General features: G+C 42.2%; 2 protein-coding genes across 5 annotated transcripts in view; one reads left to right on the top strand and one right to left on the bottom strand.

Annotated features, from left to right (window-relative positions):
• LOC140274630 (DLA class I histocompatibility antigen, A9/A9 alpha chain-like) overlaps positions 1 to 17,099 on the top strand; it is a 424,015-nt gene that overhangs the window by 253,833 nt on the left and 153,083 nt on the right. The gene's annotated exons all lie outside the window — the stretch shown is intronic.
• LOC140274613 (uncharacterized) lies at positions 5,166 to 17,099 on the bottom strand. Of its 4 annotated transcripts, XM_072369961.1 has the most exons (11): positions 16,854 to 17,099; positions 16,119 to 16,226; positions 15,910 to 16,017; positions 14,859 to 15,014; positions 13,802 to 13,930; positions 13,262 to 13,382; positions 12,961 to 13,136; positions 11,258 to 12,734; positions 9,145 to 9,285; positions 8,578 to 8,739; positions 5,166 to 8,090 (listed from the first exon to the last, which is right to left on the bottom strand). In XM_072369961.1, exons 3-11 carry the CDS (start codon positions 15,976 to 15,978, stop codon positions 7,651 to 7,653), a joined length of 2,871 nt encoding a protein of 956 aa, XP_072226062.1. In that variant the 5' UTR covers positions 15,979 to 16,017; positions 16,119 to 16,226; positions 16,854 to 17,099; the 3' UTR covers positions 5,166 to 7,650. The 4 variants fall into 4 exon arrangements, with proteins under 4 accessions (XP_072226062.1, XP_072226063.1, XP_072226064.1 ...); XM_072369962.1 differs by lacking the exon at positions 8,578 to 8,739 and having other exon boundaries at positions 16,119 to 16,264; XM_072369963.1 differs by having other exon boundaries at positions 7,997 to 8,739; positions 16,119 to 16,264.

The raw sequence follows: 17,099 nt of genomic DNA, 5'->3' as shown, positions 1-17,099 counted from the left end.
TCAGTTACACAAATTTATAATTACAAAGAAAAGCAAAGCTGGCTATTAGAGTTCAGTTCCAGACTCTTCTTTCTTCTGGAAGTTTGACTCATCAAATCTAGCCCATGTTTCACACCCTATCATGTTTCATATCTGTCTCTGTTTTGCTGACGTTTCCCCCTTGGACGAAGATGAACTTCTAAATCTTATCCTGCGGATTTTGCAACTAATCGTTTCCAAACCCACAGCACATCCCCGTCTTCAGACTGTTGCCTCACCTCTTCAGGAGGGATTGAGCTCGCGAAGGAGTGATTAGTCCCACATCTCTGGCCTACCTCTGGGTTCTGTAATCTGTGTTAATCTTGAGATTACTGCCTGACGACCCTCATGCTGTCTTGCTCTGGATGATCTCCTAAAATGGGGAAAAAGAGGGAAAAGTTTTTCATCTGGATGAAATCATCAGGAAAGTTTGAGACATGTTTGATTAGATTGTCAGTTATCCTTGTCATGATAATCCTAAAATCTTAAACAGAAGGGAACTAGATTTCATCTTTGGTTCTTGAAGACATCTATATTCATCCAAGAGTCCCCCTCAGTTCTCAGTGACCGGTGGGGAGTTTCAAGCATTTGACTTCTTGTCAGATCATCACTGAACCGTCAAGTTGCCAACCCATCCACATACATATCGAAGGAGGGATGCCTGGAAGCCGTTATGTTGAGCTGAAAAGTGACGTCATGGGATGACACCTATGCTTAATGCAGCTGGTTGAATACAGGAGACGTAGCTCCTCTGGTCAAGTCTCATCAGTGTACTTCCATGGAATGGATAAGAGACCCATAGAAGACAGGTGGTTTGAGAGAAAAGTGAAAAGTGTTTCACTTTTAAAGCAGCCATTATTTTTACAACATAATTTGCACCTTGATTTATGTGACCCCACCATTTATAAGAACTGAAGTGCAACTCCTCAAGTCACTTAGAACCGAGGGGGACTCGTGGATTAAAGCCAAAACATCGCTTAGAACAGAAAGAAAGAAGCCCAGCTGCATCTTGTTTGTTCTCCATAAAACCTGAGCTGGTCTCAAGCTGGTCCCACTTAAAGACAAAAAATCTTACAGCAAATCAGGACTGAAGAAGTTTTCTCTGATTTAAAACAGAGATTTCAAAGTTTTCAGAAATGTTTGCTTGAAATTTAGTTTAAAATATTCAAAAGTGAAGTTTTTTATCAGATATTGAAGATGAGGAGCCAAAGAATTAAGGAGCAAACTAAGCCGAGTGTCTCTGTTTCTTACCCTTCTTCAATTTAGTAGTTTTGACTGAGTTATAATGCATTGTGACACCAGTGCACTAATATTAACAACCCGCAGCTGTATGGCTGTTACATCCCTGTGCTGGTTTCTATTGCTCTTTACCAGATCCTCGTCACAGCTTCTTCATTACAGTCTGTGCTTTTTTCACATCTGCATAGTTTCTTGTTTAGTCGAAGTTTCTTGGATTCCTGCCTTGGCAGCACATTTAGTTTGTTTAAATAAAGTTTGGCTTGTCAGCAGTGTTTGGGTCCTCTATCATTGTGGAATATGATTTTTACAGCTTATTGGTGCTTGCATCCACACTGCAAGCAGAACAAATTTATTCATATTTCATTATTCATGCATGTGACGAATCTCCAGACAAGTCTATCAGTGCATCAATTGTCTGCAAATGACAAATGCTTGTATAAAAACTGGATATGCAATAAGTAAATATGAGCATGTGGTCTTATAATAACTGTTTATTGTGATAAAAGCACCAAGAAATATGTCCAAATCACAGAACTGATCCTGTTTGTGATTATGTGGATTAATATGGGAAAAGCCCACAACACCTTCTCCGTCTTCTCCTTTTTCTTTAAGTTTGAAAATGACTTAATTCCACACATTTTGTCTGCTTCACCCTGCTGCATCATTTTAGCCGCAACTCCCAGAACTTGTTGGGATTTCCATTACAGCCGTCCGTAAGGAAGTTTAGCAGCACAAGGTGACTTTATCAGAGACTTTCACAGATTTTCTGATCCTTACAATGATTGTACACACACACATATCCTCATTTTAATCAATTGTTGTCACTAGAACTTCTTATGTCATTATTAACCAGGGAATAATACTTATTTTGGTCCATCAAATTAGCTTGTTTTGCAAAGTGATAATGCACACATTGAACTCATATTACCAGCTTGTTGTTCTCCCTGATCTAACTGTACGTTGTGCACAAAAGTTTAGAACGATCTTGAATGTAAGAAAAGTCTCTTTGGACTTAATTACGTTTTTATTCCAAACCTAAATAAATACAACTCATGGAAGCCTTGAAATTGTGTCTGTTTAAAGGGAAGACAACTGTCTGCCTAACAGTCACCACCTTCCCTTTCACACAACCCGAAATTATTCTTAATCTATTTATTCATTATTTAAGCCTGGATTTACTCATTTTAAAACTGGTTTAGCTAAACTGCCGTTTACATAAACAGTCTAAATTTAAATCAACCTTTAATCTGGAAATTAAATAGTCAAAGCAGTGATATGTAAAACAGAAACAGGACACTTTATCTGCATTTAAACATAGAGTTTTAGTATTTTTTTTACAGTTAATTTTGGTTCTGGCGCATAGAGGAAGATCACAGTTATAAACAGCACATAAAAACACTAAAATATTCTCAGAGTAAAATCTGGAGGTGTGCTTTGTTGTGCTTCCAGGGGGAAATATCCATCTCATCATGATGTGCGGAAATCTTTCCGCTCATGCGTGTGATGAGAATCTCCAGCTGCTGATGTAAGCGCTCACCTTTAGGTCAGACAACACCTGCAGAGCGAGATAAAAACACATCCACTTACCGTGTCTGGGACTTCAGATGAGGTTCAGTTTGTGTTTCAACTTTTTCCGCTGCAGTCCCTCAACACTCTGAGTGAGTTTCCATCAGAAACCCACCCAGATTTTCCTCTAATCCTCCCAAGTCCATCTGTTACTTTCCCTCCCCTTCGCTCCTCATGCTGTGTCAATTCCTCTGTCCCCACAGCTTTTTCTCTATCTCTTACTGTCTTCCCTTCTTCGCTTCTCTCCGTACCCATAATGATTAATTTGACACCATAGTACAGAAGGGCTTGGATTGAGATGAACGTGATAGTGTTGTAATCTCATGGCGCATGCTGCTCTTTAAACTTTGGACCTTCTTAGCACAATCCGGCTCAGCTGTACTGTCGTGGTCAGATGTGAACACACACTTGTCGGGGACACGAATGTCACGGCAGTGTTATGGTTTCGGTGATTTCTCTGCAGTCCTCCCACAGTCCAAAATCACGAAACTGACTGTAGTTACGGCTGGGATTATGCGTTTCTGCTCAGATGGATCGGCAACCTGTCCCGCCTGTACTGTACTCTTGCCAGATGACAGCTGGTTTAGGCTTTAACCCCCACCCCCCATCCTGCGACAAGAACACGATGATGTTGGTATAGAAAATGGATGGATGGATGATAACTTAGAATGTGTGCAACTCGTCTTTGATGAGGATTTACAAATTAGGCCCAGCATGAGTTTAATCCCATCTGTGCATGTTTCTGTGCATCTTTTCAAAGTCCAAGAGATGTTCTTTACTGTTTTTCCAGGTAAAACATTGCGTTCAACCTGCTGATTATCAAGCTTTCTCTTTGGCTCTCAGACTTTTTTACCCACTTTCTGTGCTTGTATAGTATTTCAAGTCTACACGGCAGCTAACAGCCTAGCTACTGTTATAACTTTGATTTTTTCCTGCTTTTTATCGCTCTTACTGACATATTACCGTTTGTACCTGACATCCAGGTGTCATCACGGTTTCACACCCCGGGAACTGGCAACCACTGCCTTTCCACAGTCTTTATGTGAGATTTCAATCATTCATAATCTACACATTCTTTTGTTTCTAATTTGTAGAGTTAATATTTGTATTTTAAGATTTTTTCTCCTGGTTAAGAGTGACCGATTCTCTGATTTCTATTCTGTAATAGAGGCTTGTAGTTTTAAACATGCGGTTTAAGAAGCGAGTATATTTGCAGCTGTTATCTCACTATAATAGCTTTAAAATGGTAACATGAATAACTCCTGTTTTTGGTTGAAAAGGTTGTCATTTATAGGCCTGAAAGACCCTAAAGCACGGCCGCTGTCACCGTATTGTGACACACTTTGATTCACTGCGAGGCCTCAGAGGTTTAATCACTCGAGTGGTTTGTGAACGGGAAATATGTTCATTAATTATTTATAATTTCAATCATTTTGAAACGGGATTGCTATATATAAGGAGATTTTGGTTTGGATTATGTGACGTGACTTGCTTGTGTAAAGAAAGAAAATGACTCAGCTGACCATCCTGTCCTAATGTAACACACGCTGACAAACTGTCAAATTCCCAATCTCCCCCCCTCCGTTTTTAGACACTAAGCTCCTCTTTTCCCTGAGTGGAGAGACTCAGATCCGGCTCAACTGTCAATCAAACATTTACTCCTCTTCTCAACTAATTCTGTAATGGCCTCCGCTTACTTTACACTTCTAAATTAATCAGGAAATAACTGAATGAGCAGATGAACGGAGTGGTTGAATAAACACAGCTTAAAAATGCATTTTGAATAACAGTTATCTGTCTTTCAACACCTAAAACATCAATTTTGTGGTCATAAAATGATGGATTCCTGCCTCTGAACTCATGAAAGTGGAAATATTTGTAGGTTAAAAACGTTGGTGGATTGCGGACGTCCTCAACTTTATTTTAACATCTATCATTAGTTTGTGTCCTAAACTAGATTTGATGCTCAAAGATTCACATTTATGAGGAAAAACTCAAGGATGCAAAGAAATAAGTTAATTTCTTTTCCAAATAAGAGCTATTGTCAGACGTTGCGTACACGTATATACATATAAACAGAAAATCCTCAGCAGAGTTCAGTTTTAACAGGTTATTCTTTAGTTTCTGTTATAATAATGTAATAAAGTATGAAAGTGTTTGGTCTGATCTATATTAATCGACACAGTGATTCTGTTGTGTAAATATGTGCATTTATCGCCCTCTTGTGGTGACAGTGAGCAGGTTTCTTACAGCTGAAAATGGAGTTGAAAGAAATGAGATTATAGAAAGAAAATTTGCAGCATAAATTAATCAGACATAGTGCGAACAGTAAGTTAGTGAATCACTTTATTTCCCAAACGTACTGTACACGTCACAGTTTACAACACAGCTTTAAATTTAAATACACAGCAAAATAAATTAATTTAATACAAAATTAAATCTGGAAAATAATAGTCATTGTTCGTTCTGATCACTCTATACTGTAACACCTTCTAAATGTTCTCTCAGAAAATTTACACCAACGCTCACACTTAGCGGGACACACGCGTCCCGTCAAACACAAAAAATGCAAAAGAGTTTAACTTCAGTGACCTCGCAGGTCATCGGCCCCGACTGCTTCCTGTGTGACTCACTAACTCCTGCTACTCGTCACACTCAAAGTGAGACGTAAAACCAGCTCCATGGAGCCGTCCGTAGAGCCACAGAACTTCTTTCATTTACCTTTCCTACAGATTTGTGCTGAAAATCACCTTTCATTTACACACCGATGAACTTAGGGGCCGACACACACACACACACACACGACTACAGGATCTACTCCGACAGCATGCACAAAACAGAAGTTGATGTTTTATTCAGCCAACGTCGCAGCTACATGTCTGTTTCTGGTCTAATGTTGGGGCGTACAGAGAGGACGCGTTTCACTACACAATGAATCCAGAAAGACCCCGAATCAAACCAGGAAGATAAAGCCACCGTCGGTTGCCGAGTTTGATCATAAAGCAGAAGCAGTGAAGCCGATCCACATGACGTGAGCATCAGCTCGACCCGCCTGGTGATCAAACTGTCAGAGTTCACCTGAATTTGTGTTTGCTGGAGCTGCATCGATAATCAAGCGACAAATCAATGAATAAATAGGTCTATAAATAGATTGTAACACTCTGATATACAGTATACTTCAAGGTCTATCTTGTAATTTATTCCACTATTTACATCAGCACAATAAATACTGCACACCATGTGCACACACACACACACACACACACACCGGCCGCCGAGTACAAACGCATGCACGCTTAATGAAAACCTACAGCGACATACTTCTGTTAACGCTCCACACGTCCCATCAAATACACACAACACTCAAATACACAGTAACTCCTCAGTGTTTCCTCAAAGACGCGCTCACTCCCAGGGGCTCCCAGGGGCTCCCAGGTGCTCCCAGGGGCTCCCAGGGGCTCCCAGGGGCTCCCAGGGGCTCCCAGGGGCTCCCAGGGGCTCCCAGGTGCTCCCAGGGGCTCCCAGGTGCTCCCAGGTGTTCCCAGGGGCTCCCAGGTGCTCCCAGGGGCTCCCAGGTGCTCCCAGGGGCTCCCAGGGGCTCCCAGGGGCTCCCAGGGGCTCCCAGGTGTTCCCAGGTGTTCCCAGGGGCTCCCAGGTGCTCCCAGGTGCTCCCAGGGGCTCCCAGGGGCTCCCAGGGGCTCCCAGGTGTTCCCAGGGGCTCCCAGGTGCTCCCAGGTGCTCCCAGGTGCTCCCAGGTGCTCAGACTTGTGCTTGACAAAATGACTGACAACATGACGAGATGCTTCAATAAACGAACGTGAGGGGAGGCATGTGCTTGATCAAATGATCAGAAGATAGTTTTAAACCTTCCAGGCAGCCCCTGGTTTCAGTCCATCATGCCAACATTTAGACAGTTTTCACACCTGAAAATCCCGTTTCTGTTGCATCATCTACATTTTCTGCAGTTCACACTGCAGTTTAGCTATTTTATGACTCACTTCGCATCTTTTGTCATCGCCTACATGATCTCGTCTGGTTGTTTCGGAGACAGATGCAAGTCTGCGTCAGCATGCTGGCGGGTAGCGAGCACGCTGCTCTTCGAATGATTGAAGACACGCTAACAGGTTCGTTTCATGCACACTGTAACAATATCATGACAGCGTTGCTACCAGCAGCACCAGCGTCAAGTACTCGGCATACAAAAACTGTACAACTATCGTTTACCAGCAAACAGCCTCGGCAGCTCTGTTTTGGAAGAGGTCGCTAAGGCGAGTGGAAGTCTGGGACAGAGGATTAAATAAACCTGCTCCTCTCTGCCCTCGTTCTGGTTTTGGTGAAAACTCTCCAAAAACTAATGTTTTCACAGTATAAAATGAGCCAATCCATGGTTCAGCTGGAGCAAACTGAGGCTATTTCAGGGATATGCTTCCCATATCCTTTTTGTGACAGTAACACAATGGGAAAGGTTCAAGCAATCATTCTAAAAAGTGAATTTTCTGTGTGCATTCAAGGACACATTGACAAAGTGAGCTTGTCAAAACCTCCACAAAACAGCCAAACTCTGCCTCTTTTCAAGTGTTTCTCCACGTCACAAAGTGTCCTTGTAATTGTGAAATTGAAAGAACACTGAGAGAAGCCTCTCTACAAGCCCTGCAAGATGATTTTCATGACATGGTGAACAGAAACCAGGGGCTACCTGAGAGGTGCAGGACAGAAATCTGTGATGCTGTGGCCGTGTTGTAAGGAGTATGCACTATTCTTTTTAGCATGCAGATCTACTCTGTGGGATGTTTTACGGGTAATTGGTAAGCTTTACATGTCCAGCTGTCAGAACAGGAAAGGATTGCTGCTTTGGTTGGGCGTCTCATCCACCCCGCTAAAGTGACCGGCTCCTGTCGGGTCGTTCCCTAAAAAGAAAGTGGACAGACCATCTCCCGCTCCCAAAGAATTCCTCTCAGCAAATCCAGACTGCATCATTCCCACGCCCAACTGTTTCCCACGTGCCATCTGAAGATTCCCTCTGGCGAACACAGGTTGCACCATTTCTGGAGCCACCGGAGCTGTCTGAAGCATACTGGCAGGACAATGGGACAGCTGCTGAAACAGGGGAGTTGCACCTGTTGGGTCGGCAGCTCCAAAAGTGGGAGAAATGGCACCACGGGAGGGTGCTAGGCTGCCAAAAGGATTGCTGTACTGGGCTGATGTTTCAGCAAAAGCTCCTGAACTAGCCATGGGAGCAGATGGCATGCCCTTGGCTTTGAAAGCGCCTGGGAAATGAAGAAGAGTAACAGGAGGATGGAGGGACGAGGGGAAGGAGCGAGGGAGGGACACGTAGTTCAAAGTGTTCGAGCAAAGAGAAAATGCACCAAAGCAGAGCAGAGAGAGGGGTGAGAACATTTTCTCTGGTTAATATACACTAGTTTCTATACAGAGTAACTTTACAACAGGTCACTAATGCTCATACATACATAACACCTATACAAGACAGCGGGAGCACAGGGGAAGGACAACACAGTCACAATAAGCTTTTCCATCCAAACCCAGTGATAATTATTTGTCAGTCACACCCTCTCTGCGCCTGTCTCTCTCTGGACTGGAGACTTCAGCTGAGCCGAGTGGAAAGCATTCAAAACTTCAACACAGAGCAACTAACGTTTCACATCTCCACCAACGAGGAAGTGAGCCGCGAATAATTCCACATAAAGTCATGAATGCTGTTGGTCACCCAGAGTGAAGCTCTCGCTCCGTCCTTACCGATGGCTTGTGTTTGGGCAGCGAGCGCGGTGATGAGGGGGCGCTGTCTGGGTTTGGGGTGAGAGGAAAACAGATCGTCCAAGTCAACCAGAGACTCCCCTGCGGCGCCCAAGAAGGAAGCAGTCTTTCTGTACATCTCGTCTTCCTGCACTGTTCGCTTTCCTGCAATAAAATAAAGGTCCAATGCTACTCTAAAAGGTATTTTCTTTCGAGGGGCAGGTCAGGGAGGAAGAGAGAGCAAAGCGGAAGAGAAGGTTAATTGATTAAGATAGTTAGCTGATCGATGGGAACATGGGGATGAAATGGAAGAAAATGGACATGCGTGCAAATGAGCTTTTGTAGAGTTAAAAAGCAAATCACCACAAGACAAAAGCACACGGTTTAGTTTGCAGTTTTAGAGTCACATTATTCAGTTTTTAATTCAGCAAGTTGGCAAAGACTCTTACCGTTTAGAAGCAGCATATTTCTGAATGTGGTTGATTTCATTAGTGGAGCATTTGGTGGCTCAGTGTGAATGATAGATGGATCACAGACATAAGTTCAGACAGAGATCCGGGTGGAATTTACCTGTCCCGCTGCCACTTGTGCTGCTCGGTGGACCCCAGGGATCGTTGTTTTTGGATGCTCCAAATGGGTCTCCAGATGGGGAGGAGTCCGACGGTGGAGCTGGTGTACCCCAAGCATCATCCGAAGTGACTGGAGCTGAAGCTGAATAGTTCAATAATAAGACACTCTCAAACAGGGGACAGGTAATATGTCGGTTTTATGACTTCTAACATATTTTCTTGTGTACGCAAGATGGAGAAGCTTCTTCTGTGTGTTTTGCTCTTGTGGTTAAAATGGCTGAGCATTCTGATGCTTGTGTAATTAACTCTTTGTTCTGTGGTTGTTGAAACATGGACGGCTGAATGACCCATATTTCATTCTTGCTACTGCACAGCAAAGCAGAAACAGGACAGTCTGTGTCATCTGCTGGTGGAGGGAGACGTGGGACGGGGCAGATTAGCATATTCATAGACCCACATTCAGTGAATGAGAAAAAAAGGTGTGGAGTCAAACCCCAAAGGGCATGAGATTCTTCAAAATGGAGAATGTTGTGAAACACGGATGAGTTTTTATGGGGAATAATAACGGCTCAGACCTTTATTTTACCGCTTCTTAGAATTTAAACATCTTCTTCTGTTTGAAATAACCGAGACAAGAAAATCGCTGCGCTGACTAAAGAATCTACAGTAACAGTATAACAAACTACTTCCATTATTAGACTTACAGTCAGTTCCTTTTTCTTACTTCAAATAACCTTTAAGAGAAAAAATAAAAGACTTGTCAGTTCGATACATCTGTGAAACAGTTTGATTATGTAGAGGAAGTTGAGAATTTGGAATAGTAACTGTGTGAACTATTCATTCAAAATGCTCGGTTATTTGCTTGTAGAAGAGCGAAAACATGACGGTACGAGGTTACAAGATCAGAATGGCATAACAGAAAACTAAATAATGAATGAAGCTAATCTCCACTTAGTGTGCACTTCCTGTGTGATGCTACAGCAGTTTGATAAAAGACAGAAATAATAGAGAGTCTGAAGGAAGATTTATAGGTTTACAGGTAAAAGTGACATGAGGCGATCTGAACCCAGACGGTTCAGGGGGTAGAGCGGTTAGTCATCGCACTGCTTGGTCAATAATACTTGGAATGTGTTTTATAAATGCAGTCCATTTACAATGAAAACAAAAAGGACCAAACTGGGTCATAGGACCAGAGCTTACACATGGGCAGCGATAAGAACATCCCAGGTATGAGCCATTAACACTGGATAAATATTTCACACAACACCCAGTGTCTCCACTCTATGGATGTCTGTCCTAACACCCTCCTACATTTGGGACACTGGTGCTTCAGCATCATAGCAGCACAATCCTTGTGCATAAATAAATTAAGCTGTACAGTGGCTCGTACTTTCCCCTCACAGCAAAAATTCATCCTTTCTGTGCGTTGATGGACTTTGGTTGGTTAACAGATGGTTAACTGGCTGTGATAGTGAGTGTGCATGGTTGCTGGTCTCTGTGTTATCCCCAGTGGCAGCTGGGATATGCTCCACCTATACCAGTATTACAGTATTCTGACATAATTTGTTGTGGATCAATTTAACTTTTCCATATTGGCTTGAAAGATTGGTTTGCATCTCGTTTGGACTCCCTCTCGGCCCCCATCTTGTGTTTTTGAAGATTTGATAAATGTTGACCACAAAAAAAAAAACTTACTGAGATAAAAAGTATGTAGATTTCCTTTTGAAAGCAATTCAGCATTTTACAGGTACAACACAGCCATGGCACAACTTTGAGGGTGATAACACAAGATGGCAATGATAACAACCCACTCCCCATCCTAAGTCACAGCTGCCTACACAGTGTTCACTATAACCGTTACAAGGGATGCAAAATGGGTTGTGGTCGTTGCTAACTAGGCAAACAATTATGCCTCACAAGTGGTTTTGTAGTGTCTTTGGGGTTATGATCAGTAAAATATGCAAACTTGCTAATACATGGTGAAAATTAGGTGGTCTATGATGTATGGTGGAGAGCACCAGAAAGAAAATGTCTGCAGTAAGTGAAACTGCAGTTAGAGGATTTAAACATACTGATGTATTCTTACATTCCAAGAATGACCCATTACTGCTTACCTGGAGCTCCCCATGGGTCGCTGTCTGGTTTGGATGGATCCCCAAATGGATCAGCATTATCAACAGGTGAAGAGGCACTTGCCCCGTTCCCCCAGGGATCTCCACCCTTTGTTTCTTTTGGAGCAGGGGCTGCTCCCCAAGCATCAGACCCTGTGGCAGGTGGAGAACTGGTCAGGCCTCCCCATGTATCTGCACTGTCTTGGGGCGATCCCAATGGAGGGGCACTGAAGGGATCTGAGGCATCATCTTTTGGTGGACTGGATGGCACTGTGAATGGGTCCTCTTTAGGGGGTGGAGACGGCGCAGCAAAGGGGTCATCCTTTGTAGGTTTTGCTGTTGAAGAGAAAGGATCCTCTTGAGGTGGTGTTGTTGGTGCAGCAAAAGGGTCATCTTCAACAAGTTTGGTTGGTGCTGAAAACGGATCTTTAGGTGACGTTATGGGAGCAGTGAAGGGATCGTCTTGAGGTGTTGGTTCTATAAGTGGTTCGTCTTTAGGGGGTGTTGATGCTGGAGATGTGAAAGGGTCGTCTTTCGGAGCATTAAAAGGATCGTCTGATGAGGTGATAAAACGGTCATTTTTAGGGGTATTGAAAGGATCATCTTTTGGAGCGTTAAACGAATCGTCCTTGGGGGCATTAAACGGATCGTCGTTCGGAGCGTTAAATGGATCGTCCTTGGGGGCGTTAAACGAATCATCCTTGGGGGCATTAAACGGATCGTCGTTCGAAGCGTTAAATGGATCGTCCTTTGGAGCGTTAAACGGATCGTCCTTGGGGGCGTTAAACGGATCGTCCTTTGGAGCGTTAAACGGATCGTCCTTTGGAGCGTTAAACGGATCGTCCTTGGGGGCGTTAAACGGATCGTCCTTGGGGGCGTTAAACGGATCGTCCTTGGGGGCGTTAAACGGATCGTCCTTGGGGGCGTTAAACGGATCGTCCTTGGGGGCGTTAAACGGATCGTCCTTGGGGGCGTTAAACGGATCGTCCTTTGGAGCGTTAAACGGATCGTCCTTTGGAGCGTTAAACGGATCGTCCTTTGGAGCGTTAAACGGATCGTCCTTGGGAGCATTGAATGGATCACTGTTCGAGGAACTGAAGGGATCTGGTTTATCTTGTGGTGCAGCAAATGGATCCTCAGCATCTTTGGGTGCATTGAATGGGTCATCTTTTGGTGCACCAAAAGGATCGGACTTGTCTTTTGGTGCCGCAAATGGATCCTCTCCATTCTTTGGCGCCGCAAATGGATCCTCTCCATTCTTGGGCGCTGCAAATGGATCTTCATCAGCTTTTGCTGCCGCAAAAGGATCTTCAGTTTTGGTTGGCGCTCCCCAGAGATCACTGCTCGGTTCTTTGGGGGCTTCCCATGTGTCTGATTTCCCTTCCTCCTCCTTTGCTTTCTCTTTTCCCCAAGCATTAACTTTGGTGTCAGTGCCTTTGCCTGCATCTTCCCACTTTAGCTCATCGTCACTCATCTTGGCCTTTGATATAAGAATTGAGAAATGTTCAAATGTATTTCAGTGATCCAAGCAAAACTACTGTCTTTACACAGAAGATTGAAATTATTCATTATTATTCATCAATATTTTATTGAACTTAATATTTCTGGGACAACATTTAGCTGTATGGCAGCAGTCAACAGGATAATATTGCTGTGAAACTGATGGTCCTGTGTACACTTGCAATAGCTGTGTATTGTGCACTCACCCTTCTCTCTGCGTCTTTCTTCTCAGATTCTTGTCGAAGACGCTCTTCTTTACGGGCAGCGAAGGAAGCAGTCAAGTCAGCTACAGAGGGTATGTTGTCCAAAGATGGAAGTCCTGCAGCCCCAGGAACATAACATGGCTTGTAACTGGGATCCTTAATGGCATCAGAGGATGAGGCTGGCAGAAGAGAAGGAAAATAATTGAGATTTGTGTGAGAGTCAGACAGGTAAAGATATCGAAAGGTAAGCAACTGTGGAAACAACGGGCATTTGGCAGTGATCCTGTAAAAAAGAAAGTCTCACCAGCAGAACCTTTTGATGTCTTTTCCCTGGTCATGACGGCAAATTCTCTCTCTGCCTTCAGTTTCTCATCATCCTCCATTAAAACAAGGACAACCTTGGCCTTCTCCCTGACATTTACACCCTAGGACAAATACTGCTACGTTAGACTTTAATTTGGCACTGACAAACATCTTCTTTTATTGTGCCTTTTAAAAGGCTACAGAAACACACAAACGGTACAGGTCTTGCATAACAGACAATCCAAACAATGACTAATATGTAAACAAATGCTATTGAACAAAAACAAGAACAGTATTCATGCCGTATATATTAAAACAAGTCTCACTTAAATCCTGCAAATATAAGTGTAAATAAATGTTTCTTGTTCTGAAATCCTATCCTGACTTTTATTGTTGTTTTGAACTTGACCTGGAAGTTAAAACAAATGATAACATGAATGTTTTAGTGCCAATAATGGATAACTTTAATGCATAGCATTCAACTTTTTAATGGAAGCTAAAAGGCTGCATGCCTTGGACATTGACACTAAGAAGGTATCACCTGGTCTTTGCCATCCTTTTCCACAAAGCGGTACTCTGTGAGAGCTTTGACGATGTAGATGTTGTCTTTCATTTTCAGAAGCACACGATCATCACCGGTCTTTAGTATATACTCCAGAAGGGTCAGAGACTAGGATGAAAAACATGTCAAGAAGCACACATTTACTGAATATCAAAAAGCAGAACTAATCAAACTGAAAATCCAAAAAACTTCCTACAAAGTCTTGCAACTTTTTTGTTTTAAAGTGTCACTATTAATGCAGAAAGGGTAAATGATAAGAAAAAAAATCAATAACAGATAATACCAGTAGTGGACACCTATGTGACTGGTTCAGAATAGGTTATACCTGTACCTGAATGTATCTGATGACAGAGTAACTGACATCTAAACTAATTCAATTTAATTGTATTTCTTCATTAATTATTTCATATAATGTAAGGTTCTTTTTTTAAACATAGGATCTGCTGAATGATACATTTCAGTCAAACTTTAATAGCCTAAAATTTCTGTATTTTACTAAAAACTTTTTCAAAACATTTGAAACATAGTAAACTGCAGTGTAGTTACAAGCAAAGCAAAGTACCCTGTTAAATCATTTAAAACTAACCAAGAGACTTCATGGTTTATTTTATGTCAGCATCTCAAAAATAACCAGAATTGGCCAAACAATCGAAACGTATGTTTCTACACTTCCAGTCGTCCAGGCAAATCTATGTTACAACGGCTAAATGCTCGCATGAATGTGGTTTATAAATGATGGATTAACCCAACAGAAATAATGACTCAACACGAACATGACCACAAGAAAGAAGCAAATTAATATATTTCATTGAAGGTTTACTCGTCAGCTGGACCATATCTAAACTGTTGAGCCCATGTATGCAATGCTGTATAATAAGAACAGATGGACAGTGGGTGTATCTGAGAATGGCCTGTTTTGATAAAAACTTCCACTTCAGGTTTATCATCTGTAGCCATGGTGATGAAATGACTCATAAGACAATATCTGAGCAGTGTTAAAACATTTTTTTTCTTAGCATGTCAATCTGTTACTTACCTTGTGGATGTGTCTCCAGTTCTTGTCGTCTTTCAGACGTTTCCAGAGCATTGTCATGATCTCGTTGCAGGCCACAGCATTGTAAGTTAGATCAGAAATATCAGCCATCTGAGTGCTGGATGGACCCCATGGGTCATTGGATGTTGCTTCTCTCACCTGCAAGAGAAGTAGACTGAGAACTTCCTGTGTCTAATGCAGCTACAAGAAGTATAAAGCAATGGTAATCTGGAAAAAAAAGGTGACTACAGAAGTTTAAGGAAGTGGCATCTCATTATGGTAAATAGCAGTTCTACAGTATCATCAGAACACCAACAGAAATGTATCCCTACCCTTCCCAAACTCAAGAATGTGTCATTTTGAAATATAAAGCTTGATAAAGTCTGCTTTCAATATTATAGAAATGATAAACTAAGTAAAGGTCTGTTCTTTGATTGATCTACAACCTCTTTACTATTCTGCCACTTTGTTAGGTCGATCCTTTGGAACAACTGCTTTACATTGTACAACTACTATATCTTGAAACTCTAGTTGAGACATTAATGTCTCCAAAGGTGCCATAAATTTATTTTTTCAGTATGACTGTGTAAAAAATAATGCACAAAGCATTTAGTCTTTATTACTCCACCAAAAGATTCAAGTGCCATATTAAAGAAGATACCTGCAAAACATTTATTTTACTGGTTTAAGTACTATAAAATAGATATTTTGCAATGACTCGATTGTATCCAGCTAAACTTTATAAAGTCCAGACTACAAAATAAAAACATGAAATCTGATTTTTGAAGATTAGATTTCTCAAATGAAATGATTAAATTAAGTATTTTTCTTAACTCAACACAAAACATTACAAAAATGTCTTGGGCAGATGTCGAAATAAATTGCTTGTTGGCACTTTGAGGGGGAAGAAGCCTCCTGTTAGAAAGCCGCTTCACTACTGTAACTATAGTTACTGATAACACTGCTGATACCACAGCAACTGACGAAGATTGGTTGGTGATGTCTGTTCTGATCATTTGCTGATGCACAGTCTGTCATAAACAGTTGATTTTACCTTGACCTCAGCCTCAGAATAGTTCTGGACCAGGTTCTTCAGCTGTCGTCGGAGCATAGAGGAAGTCATGATGTCCAAGGGGGAGGTGGGGATTCAAACCACCGCAATCTGATGCAGAGGGAGAAAAAATGCTGCAAGCTCTATGAACTGGGCCAAACAGAGCCACAACTAAACATATGTTCACATGCATAGACAACACATGCACATACCTTCAGTAAAATCTGCCTCTGTTCAGTAGGTATAATTCTGAGTTGCTTGCGTGCAGTTTGTGGCTCAGTGAGTGGTCATCCTGCAGCTTCTGCTTCCTCTTGACTGCACTGGTTTGTGTAAAGGTGTCAGAAACCAGATACTACAGCTGCAGTGAGGAACCAGTCAACATAAAAAGGTGCTGAGGCAACGGTTGGCAAGGCCTAACAATGGCCAGACATTAATGAATGCGTGACTGCAAAGCTAAACCACACCTGCTGTAGGTGTCAGCTTGTATCTCCTTTTCACTTTGACATTATTACTGCGACAAGCATTGATCGCCACCCCTAGGTTAGCTTATCATTTAGCTAAGCTACAAGCTAATTAGCAATAAACACCCTGGAGCTACGATGGGAATAGATGAAGATAATCTGACTTAAAATGAAAAATTATGCTCAGTGTGACAAACACTAACTGTATGTCGTCTTGCTTTCAAGTATCACATCGATCATGAGTCACAGCATGTGTTTCAGGACCTCGGACAGCGACTGAAGACGAGTAGCAGCCGTCAATATGGCTAACAGCCAAGCGTTGTTGTCAAGCACGCAAGAATCAGCTTAAAAACAGGCATTACAGACCAAAAGAAAGGCTATATATCAAGTAACTGCCGCTAAGTGCAGCTAGAAATGACACAAAATCTCCGTGCGTTGTTCCGTACATCAAACATGCGTATTTAAGGCAAAAAACACAGCACTAACCATGGATTGTTATTCAGGAATCTTCGAGGAGGGGAGACGACACGACGGCTTCCGCTTCCGCAGTTTTCCGCACCTGCCGCTCCACGCCCCCTCACGATTTATCTTTTATTTTTTTTATTATTCGTTCCTCAATTCAACACCAATTTATGTAAACCAGCTTTGTATCTTTTATTCTGAAATAGAAAAAGCTGAAACTTACCGGAAACCCACAAATTTTCTTTAATATTAAGTTATCGAGCTGCTTCG

The sequence above is a fragment of the Leuresthes tenuis genome, unplaced genomic scaffold (assembly GCF_036924035.1).
Source record: "Leuresthes tenuis unplaced genomic scaffold, fLeuTen1.0.hap1 SCAF_18, whole genome shotgun sequence".
NCBI lineage: Eukaryota > Metazoa > Chordata > Actinopteri > Atheriniformes > Atherinopsidae > Leuresthes > Leuresthes tenuis.
Note: the sequence above shows the minus strand (reverse complement) of the source record. Positions and strands in the feature narration are given on the sequence as shown.

Excerpts from the sequence above, each read along its gene's own strand:
- LOC140274613 (XM_072369961.1), bottom strand. The coding sequence starts at position 15,978 with ATGACTTCCTCTATGCTCCGACGACAGCTGAAGAACCTGGTCCAGAAC. Across the intron at positions 13,931-14,858 it reads ACTGGAGACACATCCACAAG|TCTCTGACCCTTCTGGAGTA; the intron begins GTAAGTAACAGA and ends TTTTCATCCTAG. Across the intron at positions 8,740-9,144 it reads CACAAGTGGCAGCGGGACAG|GAAAGCGAACAGTGCAGGAA; the intron begins GTAAATTCCACC and ends ATTTTATTGCAG.